At 51.3% G+C, this 14,868-nt stretch overlaps 1 protein-coding gene across 1 annotated transcript; it reads right to left on the minus strand.

Annotated features, from left to right (window-relative positions):
• Positions 1-299: 299 nt before the first annotated feature.
• LOC310660930 (uncharacterized protein) lies at positions 300-14,098 on the minus strand. Its single transcript, XM_083406514.1, has 7 exons — positions 13,916-14,098; positions 11,130-11,331; positions 9,847-9,959; positions 7,939-8,067; positions 5,338-5,442; positions 4,855-4,986; positions 300-2,302 (listed from the first exon to the last, which is right to left on the minus strand). Exons 3-7 carry the CDS (start codon positions 9,878-9,880, stop codon positions 1,005-1,007), a joined length of 1,698 nt encoding a protein of 565 aa, XP_083262640.1. The 5' UTR covers positions 9,881-9,959; positions 11,130-11,331; positions 13,916-14,098; the 3' UTR covers positions 300-1,004.
• Between the last annotated feature and the right edge of the window lie 770 nt (positions 14,099-14,868).

The following is a 14,868-nucleotide window of genomic DNA, read 5'->3' on the forward strand; positions in this document are numbered from 1 at the left end:
ATAAAGGAGATTCCAGCTAAACACTGGGGAAAGCTTTCTGGCAGCAAGAGCTTTTCGACACTGGAAAGTGCTGGACTCTCCTTCCCTGGGTGACCCCCCCCCCCAGCGATTCTTGAACCGGGATTCCTGCATTGCATGGGGTTGGACTAGATGACCCTGGGGTGCCCCTTCCAACTCTGTAACTCAGTTTCTAAATTTTAGAGCCCCTAGAGCGCCCCTGAATCAAGACTCTCTTGCCCACCCCCCGCAGGGTCCAAACAGAGGTGATTTCCCAAGCAGTCACATTCAGCCACTTCCGATTTCATCATTGTTGGTTTATTTGCTTTCAGCTATCTCAAAAACTGTACCAGGGGAGCGGGGAAGAGGGGAGTTTTTGCTACTTTTTCACTCATTCTACTGCTTGTCCTTCAACCACCACTTTAATCTTCAAACGAACATTTCCTTGAAGTGCCTCAAGCCTAGCATTTCGAACTATTAAGAAACATCAATGAATTTGATCATGCCGGCATCGCCGGCATCTCCTATAATTGAAAACTAATCTGGATTTCAAACGAGCCTATCAATTTATCGTCCCGATTCACACACACCCTCCTCTCCCCCCCCCCGATAAAACCCCCGGCCAAAGCAAAAGCTCCCCTACCCCGCCCACCGCGCCCCCCATGGGGCAAGTGCATCGCTGCTCCCGAACTCTCCAAGAGTTTGGGAACCAACCAAGCTGCAATCGCTCCTGTTTGCTACAGCGAGGAAGACGTTAACAGACAGGTGTCAGTCCGCTGGGGCAGTTATAGCTTTGTCCTGAAGTCGTAGCCCACAGCCAACATTTGCAGACCCACGGCCCGGGCGCCCCACAAAAGAGGAAAGTTTCCTCTGTTCCGTTCATCCATGCCCGTCTGCCCATCTCTGGGCGCCAACCCCCACGAGATCTCTGGGGCCAGGAGGTCTTCCGGTTGCCCGCTTAACCGATAAATTAAAACAGCCCCTTCTCTGCCTCCTCCCGAGTCCCGCTAAGGGTCTGTGAAGCCAGCCTCCTGTTTGAATTTCGCCAGGGTCTCCATGGGCGAGCAGGAGAGCAGCAGAGGGTGAACCTGCAGGAAGGGGTTCAGGTTCCCCCCGTTGTCTCCGTAGCACGGCAGAAGCCGGCTCTCGGCGTGCGCCGCCTGGTGCGCCTTGAGCTCCTTGCGCTGCCCGAAGACGGCGCCGCACTCGGTGCAGGGGTAGACGCGCTCGACGGTGTGGGTGAGGTGGTGCGTCCTCAGGTTGCCCTTGTACTTGAAGCTCTTTCCGCACTCGAGGCAGGTGAAGGGCCTCTCGCCGGTGTGGATGCGCCGGTGCTTCATGAGGGTGGTCTTGAGGTTGAAGGTCTTGCCGCACTCGCCGCAGACGAAGGGCCGCTCGCCCGTGTGGATGCGCTGGTGGGTGATGAGAGTGCTCTTGCGGTTGAAGCTCTTGCCGCAGGCCGTGCACTCAAAGGGCTTCTCGCCCGTGTGGATGCGCTGGTGCTTGATCAGCTCCCCGTTGTGGCTGAAGCACTTCCCGCACTCGCCGCACGCAAAGGGCCGCTCGCCCGTGTGGATGCGCTGGTGGCGGGTCAGGTCCCCGTTGCGGCTGAAGCTCTTGCCGCACTCGGCGCAGCCGAAGGGCCGGTCCCCCACGTGGATCTTCTGGTGGAGGATGAAGGTCTTCTTGGCGCAGAAGCCCTTCCCACACTCGCCGCAGACGAAGGGCCGCTCGCCGCGGTGGATCTTCTGGTGCGTGACGAAGTTGGCCTTGCGGTTGAAGGCCTTGCCGCAGTCGGCGCACGAGTAGGGCTTCTCGCCCGTGTGGATGCGCTGGTGCAGCACAAAGGTCTGCTTGGAGCAGAAGCTCTTGCCGCACACGGTGCACTCGAAGGGCTTCTCACCCGTGTGAATGCGCAGGTGGCGCATCAGGTCCCCCTTCTGGCTGAAGCTCTTCCCGCACTCGGAGCACGGGAAGGGCTTCTCCCCCGTGTGCACCCGCAAGTGCGTCACCAGGTTGCCCCGGTGCTGGAACCGCTTGCCGCACATGCTGCAGGCGAAGGGGCGGTCACAGGCTGCGTGGCTCTTGGGGCGCCGTGCTCCCTCGGGGGTGCCAGCAGGGTCCGGTGGGGTCCGAGGACGAGGCTTCTCCCGAGGGCTGCCGGAGCCTCCAGGGGCAGGCGGTTTCTTCTGCTCCGGGCCAGCCTGCTTCGCCCACTGGCTGCCACTACCCTTGCCGCTGCGGACACTCTGGGAGGAGGCGGCAGCTGCTTCCGCTCTCCTCCGACTCGGCTGGATGTCGCCATCTGGTGGTGAGGAAGGGAAAGGGCAAGGCATCAGAAGATAAGACAAGAGATTTGAAATGAAATGAAATTTCTTACGGTCCCAGACCAGCTTCACATACTGTACTAAGCGAACATTAAAACACAATAGAATTAAGTTTGAATTAACAATCAAATATAATAATAAACAATATGAATACGACAGCCATTAGAAATGTGGTTTAGGTCTTAGTCTCTAAAATATTATCTAGAGTTTGCATCTGAGGCCTTAGTCTTTGTAGTAGCACAGCCGGTTCCCTGAGTTTTATGGCAGCCGCACAAAATTTGCCCCACCCCCCACCCCCAGCGTGATCTCAGCCCTGAGTGCTCACTGGAAGGGCAGATCCTGAAGCTGAGGCTCCAAGACTTTGGCCACCTCATGAGAAGAGAAGACTCCCTGGAAAAGACCCTGATGTTGGGAATGATGGAGGGCACAAGGAGAAGGGGACGACAGAGGATGAGATGGTGGGACAGTGTTCTCGAAGCTACCAGCATGAGTTTGACCAAACTGCGGGAGGCAGTGGGAGACAGGAGGGCCTGGCGTGCTCTGGTCCAGGGGGTCAGGAAGAGTCGGACACAGCTAAACGACTAAACAACAACAAAGCATGATCTCTGGATCCTTATCCTCTATGAGGGATTTTAAGCGATAAAATGTTTAAAAGGACTTTCCCAAAAAAAGCAGAGTCCTTTTCATTGGGGATAATTCAGACAGAAATTCCCATGTGTCAAAAAAAGGTTATTTCTGTATGCCACTACTGCGGCCCATGTTTTGTTGGCCCAAAAATGGAAAACGTGTGAAGTCCCAACTAAAGAAGAATGGCAACTTAAGTTGACAGAATATGCGCAGCCTGCAGATTTAACATAAAGAATACGATAACAAGAAGAACATACGTTTAGAGAAGATTATAAAACGTTCATTGAATATATAGGGGGGGGGAATTGTGTACACTTGAAAACACTGGTGGCATTAAGATAAATTCAACAGTGTAAATAAGTTTTGATAGATGCAATGATGGAATACTGAATGGTTTAGCTTTTGTAAACTAAGATATGGAAAATGAACCATGGAAAGAGAAGCAGGAAACTCAGTTATATTTTAAGGATGTTTAAACGAGTATTCTAAATTGTAAAACAGAAAATTTAATAAAAATTATACATAAAAAGAAGAAGACAAGAGCCGGGCATTTGGCAGGAGCCAGAATGCTTCTGCAGAAGCAGCACAGCTAAGTCTGTGACACAGAGATGTATAGTCGGAAGGGACCATGAAGATCATCTAGTCCAACCCCCTGCAAAGCAGGAATTTTTCTGCCCAACATGGGGCTCGGACCCACGACCCTGAGATTAAGAGCCTCATGCTCTACCGACATTTATCCAGGTGTTTTATGGCTTGAAAAAAAGGGCATGTGTTTAATGCAGGGTGCATCATGGGAAATTCCAGCATTGTAGGGGGTTAGACTGCATGACCTTTGGGGGTCTCTTCCAACTGCACAATTCTTTGATTCTATGAAATGGCTCTCCAACAGAGCATCGAGGTGCAGCCATTTGGTCTGCCTGTCTGTTTGTGAGGTAGTATCAGTGAGCCTCTGAGCATGCACAGACTGCACATTTGGGAATATGGCGAGGCAGGCAGCTAAAGCGGCTAAGCTGAGGTTCAGAAAAGAGCAGGCAAAACGATCCGGGGGTGGAGAGACTCCTGGATGAGGAAACACTGCAGCGTTGGGGAGTTTTTAGTTTAGGGGAAAAGCAAGCGAGAAGCAACATGATAGAAGCTTATAAAATTATTTTCTGGCCTGCAGAAAAGAGGCTGGAGGAAAGTTTTCCCCCCCTCTCTCCTAACACCAGAACTTGTGGAAATGGCAATGAATGTCGGGAGATTTGGGACAGGAAAAATAAAGTCCTTTGTCATGCAGTACATTGTTCAACTGTGGAACTCACTCCCACTGGATTATTATTTGTTAAATGTGTATACCGCCCTATACCTGCAGGTCTCAGGACAATTACAACGTAAAATCACAATATAAAAACACTAGGGCCCTTCAGGATTTAACTTCCTTCTGTCGGGCCTGTAAAACAGAGCTATTCCGCCTGGCCTTTAATTTGAATTCAGCCTGATCTTTTATTTCCCTTCTCTTCCCTCCCCCTCCTCTTTCATGAAGATAACCCGCTCTGAGACCCCACAGCTAATCCTCCCCTGGCCTCCTCGCTGGCCCAAGTAGGACCAATTCAGCCAACTAGCCCTGGGGATTATCTAATGCTTATTTCCCCTAAATTGATTTCTGAATTTTGAATTTTATTGTTCTTCATGCTTTTATACTGTATTTTATGCTGCTTTTATAATTAAGTGTTTTAAATTTGTTGTTAGCCGCCCTGAGCCCGGTTTTTGAACCGGGAAGGGCTGGGTATAAATAAAAATTTTATTATTATTATTATACATGTAATAAAAACGATAACAAAGAAGACCTAATAGACACGCACGCCCCCCCCGCAACGCTCCTGCACTTCTCCTTCAGCCAAGGTGGGAGAGTCGCAGAACTCACCCATGAGAAGGCTGCCACGGGATGCTCCTGTTCCCATCTCTCCTGGGGGGCACCCAAAGTCGTCTTCTTCCTCCTCCTCCTCCTCCTCCTCCTCTGCCTCCATCTTCACAATAACATCAGGTCGGATGTCGGCTGTATGGAGGGAGAGAGGGAGAGAGGATTTGTCAGGGATTCTTCAGCTGCCTTTCCTGCACTGCAGGGGGTTGGACTAGATGACCCTCAGGGTCCCCTTCCAACTCTCCAACCCTTTGGTTCTGTGAGGCAAGGGGCTGCAGCATCCGGGAGCCCCTCTGCTTGGACAGAAGCACCCCCAAATCGGCCAGCCTGCGAGGCTTGGCCATGCCCCTTGACAGCCTTCCTCACAGCCACAAACGGGCTGTGGGGCAGAGACCCAGCTGCCCCAAAGAGGCTTATTATAGCCCACCCTCCCACACTGACGCCTCGCCCCTCACGCCAAAAGCAGCACAGGCTCCCTGGACTCACAGGAGTCCGTGTCATCGCCGGATTCCCCACCGCTGTAGTCCCAAGGGTCTTCTGCATACGAGTCGTCCTCTGGCTCCACCTTAATGGCCACCTCTGGCTTGATCCCTGAAAGAGGAGAGAAAATCCAGGAGTCTCGTTTACCGTATTTTTTGCTCCATAAGACGCACCTAGTTTTTAGAGGAGGAAAACAAGAAAAAAAATATTCTGAACGAAACAGTGGATGTATGATTTTTGTGGTTCACGCTGTGGCCACAGACATGTGATTTGACGGTGAGTTTGTGGTAGCCCAATGCAAAAATCCTGAGAATCCAGGTGGATCTGTGCTTTGTAACCACGTTTTTGCACCATTGCAGCCCCAGGCAACAGTGGGTGCGTCATTTTCGTGGTGCCGGCTGTAGCCATGGACATGCTATGTGATCTGATGGTGAATTTGGGGTGACCCAATGCAAAGATCCTGAGGATCCATGTGGATCCATTCTTTGTAACCACGTTTTTGCACCATTGCAGCCCCAAGCAACAGTGGGTGCGTGATTTTTTTGGTGTAGGCTGTAGCCATGGACATGCTATGTGATCTGATGGTGAATTTGGGGTGACCCAATGCAAAGATTCTGAGGATCCATGTTGATCCATGCTTTCTAACCATGTTTTTTCACCATTGCAGCCCCAGGCAACAGTGGGTGCGTGGTTTTTTTGTTGCAGGCTGTAGCCATGGACATGCTATGTGATCTGATGGTGAATTTGGGGTGACCCAATGTAAAAATCCTGAGGATCCATGAGCTTTTACCTCCCCCCTCGCAGGCAGCCTCCGCTAGCGTCTCTTATCTCTCTTCTGATCCCACTGATCAGCTGTTTCCTTTCAACACTCCCTTCCCTTTTGTTTGCCTTAATGTCTTTTCCTTAGCTGGAGCAGTTTTTTGCTCTGCCTTTTCTTCTAATTTCTCTCCTCATTGCTTTAGTCTTCCTGTTTCCCCCCCTTGCAAGTTTGCTGTCTTTAGCCCCCTACTCCCAGGCAGCCTCCTTTATCTCTAGCGTCCCTTATCTCTCTCCCCAGCTTTGTTCAACACCGACTTCCCTCTTTCCAAAAAAAAGCATGATCTGCTTTTTGTCCCTGGGCAATTTGGCTCCAGGGACCACACATTCGCTCCATAAGACACACAGACATTTCCCCTTACTTTTTAGGAAGAAAAAAGTGTGTCCTATGGAGTGAAAAATACAGTACTGCTCTAGCCGGGTGCCCTCTTGGGGAGCACAGACCTCTGCCTCTGACACACACTTCTGAACAAAGGGGGCTTGCACCCAGAAAGACGCCTGCAAATCCATAGGCAGAAGGGAATCAGGTGTGGAGCGGCGTCTCCTCATTTCATAAAGCATATACACCTCTTAAGGCAAAGAGAAGAGTTTGCTGGTTGAGGCCCGTCTAGTCCTGGATCCAACCAGATGCCCTGCTGGGAATACACACACAAAACCAACCATCTCCCCTCCTGCGTTTTCCAGATCCATTAACTGTAAAAAAGACCCTCCAAAGCGGTTTGCAAAAAAAGACAGAGCAATAACATTACCGCGAAGAAGAATTATCAGTAATTTAAAACTTTCAAAAAGTTAAAACGGCAGACTAAGAACAGGTTAAAACTCACAGCGGCTTTCTAAACATCTGCTTCTCTAAACAAGAACGCTTTCGGGAGGTGCCAAAAAGAGAATGGTGAAAACGCCTGCCTGGTGTCACTAGGCAGGGAGTTGCAAAGGGCATAGGTGCTGCCGCACGGAAAGAACAAGTTTGTAAAGAATGTGGAACAGGCATTAGGTGACACGACAAAGCATTCCCCTCAGGAAAGGGACACGGGGCCATTTTTGTTTCCTGGCTTTCAGCAAATCCAGGGAAACGAACGGATTTTCCACAAGGCAGGTTACAGCAATTTAAAAACACTGCGTTCAAGATCGGTTTGAAGCCAGTGGTGTTGCTGCTTTTGGCATCTGCCTGTCTTGAGAGAAAACGGGGGGCCCAAAGATGCCCCCAACACATGTGCTCAATGCCTTGAGGCGGACCTGACAGTCCAGGAAAGAGGGAAAAGTGAACTTTAACATACTTTTCAGTATGTCTCAGACTATAATTGCAGTTTTTCCTTGAGCATCTTGCTGTGTCTTTCTACAAACCACACATCCTTTTGCATCTTGTGGGTCCCCAGATGTTGTTGAACTACAACTCTTATCACCCCTAGCTAGCAAGGCCAGAGCTCAGGGATGATGGGATTTGTAGTCCAACAACATCTGGGGACCCACAGGTTAAGAACTGCTGGTTAGAGGCTTCTTGTTTTACAATCAAGCAGGATACAGATTTTAAGAAATAATCAGGATTACGAAAGAAACCCCCAGCCAGCTCTGGCACAAGGAGCGGACTGCCTGATTCATGCCTGCAAAACCGTGTGGTGCCCGGTGCCTCCTGCCAGCCAAAACCTTCCCTTAGGAGCGCAAGGGGGCCAGCGGGCACCGGGTGCCACCCATAGCCAACTCCAGGGGGCCCCTCACTTTGCGCTGGGTGTCCTGGGGGGCTGCGTCACGCACCCCTCCACCTGCTCCCCAGGGAGGAACACCAGCCCCTCTCACCTGTCGGGGAGTCAGGAAGCGGCTCCCTCTCTGCCTCCGCCGGGTCCTGGGGGCACCCGATGCACAGCTCCTCCTCAGGCTCCACCTTCACCACCACTTTGCGTCCCGAGGGAGCAGCCCAGCCGGCAGCTGCAAGGAGGAAGAATATTATATTGTGAATATTAATTTAATATATATATATATATATATATATATATATATATATATATATATATATAATTTTCCTTTAAATAACATTTCCAACATTAACAATAACAATAACAAACACAAACATACACAAAAAAAATTTTTTGCTCTGCCGAGCTTACAACTTCCTTCCATCCCATATCAAATCCAATCACGCAATTTAAATCTTTACTATATGTCCTCATTGCAGGATTTATTTCACTTCTGCTAGTGTCTTCAAATTTTTGCAATTGTCACTCAAATATACAATAAATTTACTCCAGCCTCTTTGGAATTTCTGATCGTCCTGCTCTCAGATCCTGCAGGTCAGTTTGGCCAACTCTGCTAAGTCCATCATCTTTGCCTGCCACTCTGCAATAGCAGGTACTTCTTGTCATTTCCATTTTTGGGCCGTGAATATTAATTTATTTGTGCAGCCGAAACCGTTACCAAGAAACCCCCCAAGATACACAAGACAAAATAAAATGCATTCCACAGTTATTGAAACCAGGCCTTCTGTTGCGGTGGGGGGGAGTTTCTTCGCCGGAAGAATTTAACTTATCCCTAAGTTGTCGTTCTAAAGGCAAAACAACCCTCACCTTTTCAGAGATGTGAGGAGCCCTGTCCCCAAATAAACAGTTAATCATTTCCCTCTCCAATCATTTTGCTGCTCTCAGCCTCCTCTAGGATATGGGAGCCAGCTCTGGGCCACCCCCACCCTCTCTGAGCTGCATTGTGCTAGAACCTTTAGTGTCGGTTAATTCTTGTTTCCCATGTATTCATGTACTGAAGGAGCTGGGGCTGTTCAGCCTGGAAAAGGGGAGACTGAGAGCAGATGTGTTGCTATCTTCAAACATCTCAGGGGCTGTCACACGGAAGTTTGTTTTCTCCTGGAGGGTAGGACTCGAACCCGTGGCTTCAAGTTACAAGAAAGGAGATTCTGACGAAACATCAGAAAGAACTTTCTGACAGTTAAGAAATGTTTGACAGTGGAACTGTCTCCCTTGGGAAGTGGTGAACTCTCCTCCCTTGAAGGTTTTTCAAGAGAGTTTGAATGGCCGTCCATCTTGGATGCTTTAGCTGAGATTCCTGAACTGCAAGGGGTTGGACTAGATGACCCTTGGAGTCCCTTCTATGATTCCAAGTCCATATTTATTTTCTGCAATACTGAATTTATTCTGCGTTGGCCAAATTGCTGGGGTTTGGGGGGGTTTTTTTGCTCATTTTTGGATATGCCGAAACATTCCGCATTTTGCATACAGTGGTACCTCGGGTTAAGTACTTAATTTGTTCTGGAGGTCCATTCTTAACCTGAAACTCTTCTTAACCTGAAGCACCACTTTAGCTAATGGGGCCTCCTGCTGCTGCCGCGCCGTCGGAGCACGATTTCTGTTCTATCCTGAAGCAAAGTTATTAACCCGAGGTAATATTTCTGGGTTAGTGGAGTCTGTAACCTGAAGTGTATGTAACCTGACGCGTCTGTAACCGGAGGTACCACTGTATTTCAATTTCCATTGCTCTGCATTTGGAGGTTGGGGCTGTTTGCCATAAGCCGCCTTGGGCAAAAGCTCATGGTGGAAAAGCGACCTACAAGTCAATCAAATATAATCTTGGATCCCCCTAGGAGGGCACCAACATCCAGCTAAACAAATCAGACCGAACAGGGAGTGTGTTTAGGCTCCGTTCTGCATCTCTGCCACCGACTCACGGAGGGCTCAGGAGGGAAGTCTCCCCATTACTGACCTGGGCTGGGGGGCTCCAGACTCTTGTCCTCCATCTCCTCTCCTGGGGGGGGGGGGGTGGCCTCCCCTCTCAGTCTGCTCCAACGGCTATTGGGGGCTTTGCATCAACACCACCTGCCCAATAGGAAGGGAGGGAATTTGATTTGATTTATTATATTTCTATGCTACCTGTCATTCCAATAAACCCCAGATTCCAAACAATAAATAACAACATGACAGTACATTTCAGAAGATGGGGCTGCTTGAGAGTAGCGAAAAATTGATTTATACAATGTACATGTTACTAGAACGGGGTGCTAAAGATGAAATGGTTAAATCAACCACGATACACTGGCCTAAAGACTCAGGTCATAATTTGGATAGGGCTTCTGGGGAGAAGTTATGGGGAAAGGATATGAAGTTTACTGCTTTTTATACACTCAGAGGAAATTGTTTCAAAATGATGTACAGGTGGCATTTAACACCAAATAAACTAGCCAAGATGTAGAAAATGCTGGAAATGCAAGCAGATAGAGGGGCCATTCTTCCATATGTGGTGGACGTGTAAAATAGCGAAAGGCTTTTGGGAAATGATATTTCTATGTTCGCCAGATAGGCATGTGATAGGAGCTGACGCTAGCAGAGTTTTCCTGCAGGTTTGCTAGAGAAAACTCTGCTGGAAATATGAAGGAGGTCTGCATGTCTGAGTTCCAATGCTCAGAGACAATTTTAAGCTAGACTAAAGTAAGTCTTTGTGACTGAATTACCATTTTAAGCCTGCATGAACATAGCTGCTGTATCTGGTTCTGTATTCCGAGTGAGTAAATCAGTATCAGAAACTAGGTACCAAATGGCCAAATGACCCAACTGCGGGAGGCAGTGTAAGACAGGAGGGCCTGGCGTGCTCTGGTCCAGGGGGTCACGAAGAGGCGGACACGACTGAACGACTAAACAACAACCAAATGGCACCTTAAACCAAGGCTGCAGTCACCAAAACAAAATGCCTGGTTACTCTTTTGGGGCCAGACAGCTCTGAAGTCTTATTTTTCAAATGATGGACCGACTGCGATTTTCTGCCTTAAAGCATCCTGGATTACTTAAACGAAAAGGCTAAAACTAACCTAGCCAATCTTTCCTTTTTAAGCTGCACAGGGGTGCACTCTGCTAAACTCACAATCGAGAGGAAGGAAGGATAATATCTAACAAATATACCCTCTCTTAGCCTCCCTATCCACATCCCATAGAGGACCCCTGGGGTCGCTTCCAGCCATGCAGTTCTGTGATTCCACAGCGCCCAGGACTCACCGAAGGGGAACGAGAGACATGGAACTCGCAGCCTCAAGGAGCCAACTTGCCTTGCGCACAGCGTCAACGCACCACAACGCTAAGCCCCACACGATGTGGGGATGCCTGCCCAGCACTCTCTGACCACATCACTGGGGCCCTTGTTGCTGCCATCACCGCTTTGCCTGCTGTGGCTTCACTGAACATGCGCAGAGCTCCATCCCTGCAATGAGGAGAAACAGAAGGAGGAAGGAATTATACATCAGGCCTGCTATTGCCTGCAATTTGGGAAACGGGGAAGCAAATTTATTTGTTTGATTTGTACACTGCCCTTCATCTGAAGATCTGAGGGCAGTTCATGTCACAAAACTACAAAATAAAAACGTTGGACTAGGTGAGCCTTGGGTCCCTCTCAACTCTTTAGGACTAAGTTTGGCCAGCCACATTATAAGGAAGAGGAGAATTAGAGAAAAGTAGCTTTTGTATTATTGTTATTGTAACTGCTTCATTTGTGAAACAATCGCAATCCTTTGTGCTAAGTTTTCGAAATCATAAGACAAGCATCTGCTGAATCAGGCCCAGTGAACCCAGCATCCTGTTCTCTCAGTGGCTAACCAGATGCCCAAATAACAACAACAACAATAATATATTATTTGTACCCCGCCCATCTGGCTGAGTTTCCCCAGCCACTCTGAGCGGCTTCCAACAGAGATTAAAAATACATTAAAATGTCACACATTAAAAACTTCCCTAAACCGGGCTGCCTTCAGATGTCTTCTAAAAGTCAGATAGTTCTTTATTTCCTTGACATCTGATGGGAGGTCGTTCCACAGGGCGGGCGCCACTACCGAGAAGGCCCTCTGCCTGGTTCCCTGTAACCTCGCTTCTCACAGGGAGGGAACCGCCAGAAGGCCCTTGGAGCTGGACCTCAGTGTCCAGGCTGGAAGTGGAGATGCTCCATCAGGTATACTGGACCAAGGCCATTTAGGGCTTTAAAGTTCACCACCAATACTTAGAATTGTGCTCGGAAATGTACTGGGAGTCAGTGTAGGTCTTTCAAGACTAGTGTTATATGGTCTTGGCGGCTGCTCCCAGTCACCAGTCTAGCTGCCACATTCTGGATTAGTTGTAGTTTCCGGGTCACCTTCAAAGGTAGCCCCACGTAGAGCGCGTTGCTGTAGTCCAAGCGGGAGATAACTAGAGAATGCACCACTTTGGCGAGACAGTCCACGAGCAAATAGGGTCTCATCCTGCGCACCAGATGGAGCTGATAAACAGCTGCCCTGGACACAGAATTGACCTGCGCCTCCATGGACAGCTGTGACTCCAAAATGACTCCCAGGCTGCGCACCTGGTCCTTCAGGGGCACAGTTGCCCCATTCAGGACCAGGGAGTCCTCCAAATGAGAAACCTGCTAGCAGGATCCGAGCACAAGAATATTCTTGGCATTCAGAAGCCCTGCTGCCTCGCAGAGCCATGCGCTAGCAAGAGACTCCTCCATGTCAGTCCTTCAAGCCACAACTGAGAGCCATCTCCCCACAAGATCTCTCTCGCTCCACCTCCACCTCCACTTATTCCCTGCCTCCAGGCAGCCTCCGCACTTTCGAGAACAGTCCGGCCCTCGCCTCCCTTTCCCAACCCGCCTGCTGCTATGCAGAGACCCTTTTCCCCAGACGCTGCCCATCCAGGCCTCTGACCTCCCACGGGAGCGTGCTGCGGCCCCACAACCAACGGGGGAACTCTGGAGAGGTGTGGGGCGCCCAGGAGCATCCTGGCAAGTGGGCCTGACCTCACCAAACTTCAGCTGGCAGTGGTTATGAATGCTGGATAACCACAGGAGCTGAGATTTGAATTTGTATTCGGATCCTGCATCCAGCTGAGCACTGTGAGAACAGGAGGCTGGGCTCTACGGGTCCCCCTTTGGCCTGATCCAGCTTCAAGGCTCTCCATATGCAAGTTCTCCTGTGGTGGCAGAACCTCCATGCCCAGGGGCAGTCGACCTCTGAATAACCAGCTGACAGGGTACAATAGGAAAATACTGTTTTCCTTGGGACCTGTTTCTGGGCTTCCCATAATAGGCAGGTGTCTGCCCACTGGCATTTTGACCTCCTGCCCTAGTCTTACTCCGTTGAGGGCATGTCTATTTAGGCCCTCTGCTAGTCTTACTCCGTTTAGGTCCATCCCTTTCCATTTCTGCAAATTGAATTTCCCACCCAAGCAAGGCTGTGTCCGTGGCAATTTCACCCCCCAAGTCACCCGTGCTGCACCCCACACATAAAAAGGGAAAGGGAAAGGACCCCCTGGACGGCTAAATCCAGTCCAAGCTGGCGGAGGCTTGCCAGGAGTGCGCCAGTGGCACTCTGCACATGCCCAGCAGCCCTCTCGTCCTCAGGTGCCAAATCACACCCCCCCCCTCCAGTGTGCTATATAGGCAGGAAATCTGGTCCTCAGAATCGGGGCCGAGCTGAGTCAGACCAGCCCTGAACCCAGAAGGGTTTTTTTTTGAGGGGGGGGGGGACCTCCTGGAGCGGTAAAGGCGCGCATCGCCCGACGGGGCGGGCGGCGGAGACAGAAGAGGCTGCGCCCCCTTGGGCCCGATCCTGCAGGATCGGAGGGGGGGCGCAATCCCACGGGCGCCCCTCTTGCAGAGCAGGGCAGCCGGGCCGCCCCCTCGAAGGGCAGCCGCGCTCCTGCGCCCCCCTGGCCCGGAGAGGGGGCGCGCGGCTTGCATGCCCCCTGCTGAGTTTCGCAAGGGGCTTTTATTGCAAAAGGGGGGGGGGAGAGAAGCATCGCTGGCGGCGGCTTACCTGGCCTGCAGAGGAGAAGGCGTGGGGGGGGGCCTCCCCGGCCAAGGGGGCGCGGGGGGAGCCGGGCCCGCGAGAGGAGGACGGGGAGCGGCTGGCTCTGCCTGGGCCCCTCCGCGCGCGCCCGGCACTCCGGCTGGTGCCCCTCGGGCTCTGCCTGCCTTTGTTGTGGGCGGGGAGAAGACTACAAGTCCCGGCAGCCCCCGCGCCGGCGAGGGCGGGGGGAGGGGTCTGGAGAGGGCGGGGGGAGCGGCGAGAGCAACTCTCCACCCCCAGGTCCCCTGGCCTGCCTGCCTGGGGCGCCCGGGAGAGGCTCCTTCCAAGGGGGCTGATGCAGCCCCCGCCCCCGATTTCCTGGGGGCGGATGGGAGCCCCCCTCCCGAGCAACGCCGCCCTCTTGCCTCCCTCTGGCAGGGAATTGGCCCCCACTCAGGCGGGGAGGGGGGCTCCCCATGGTGCAGTGGGGAGGGATGATGGAGATGCACCTGAGGGATGATCTCTGGGGGTCCGGGAGGGGCCCCTTTCCAGCCTCAGCCGCTTTTGGACACAGGTGATTGGCCCCATTAAGTCCCTGCCCTGCTCAGCTGCCGGCTGGACCGCTGCCATGGGCTCTGTGTGGGGCTGCCCTGGAAGCGGAAACTTCTGCTGTTCCAAAGTACAGATTATTCGGTGGGGTTGGTGGTGTAAGTGACGCAACAGCCAGTTTGTTTCGGGGTCCCAATTCAAGGTGCTCAGATTACCCTTTGAAACAGCGAGTGGTTTATGCCCCACATCCTGAAAAGCACCTCCTTCCCTAGAGACTCCCTTGGGGGCTGAGGAGCGCCACTTATGCACAAACCTAACTCTGTAGCTGGATGATGATCATGGATCTCCCCCCCCTCAAAAGAAAAATCAAAAATGCCATTACCCATAATGCCCATTACACAAAATCTATGGCGCAACCCCAATTTGGAATG

Source organism: Podarcis tiliguerta (assembly GCF_965153285.1).
Source record: "Podarcis tiliguerta genome assembly, chromosome: 12".
Taxonomy (NCBI): Eukaryota; Metazoa; Chordata; class Lepidosauria; order Squamata; family Lacertidae; genus Podarcis; species Podarcis tiliguerta.

Bases quoted from the DNA above. Each gene is read 5' to 3' on its own strand.
- LOC310660930 (XM_083406514.1), bottom strand. From the start codon at position 9,880: ATGGAGGACAAGAGTCTGGAGCCCCCCAGCCCAG. The intron at 8,068-9,846 runs GTCAGTAATGGG...TCCTCCTTGCAG, and splicing joins TCTGGAGCCCCCCAGCCCAG to CTGCCGGCTGGGCTGCTCCC. The intron at 4,987-5,337 runs GTGAGTCCAGGG...CCCTCCATACAG, and splicing joins CGGCGATGACACGGACTCCT to CCGACATCCGACCTGATGTT.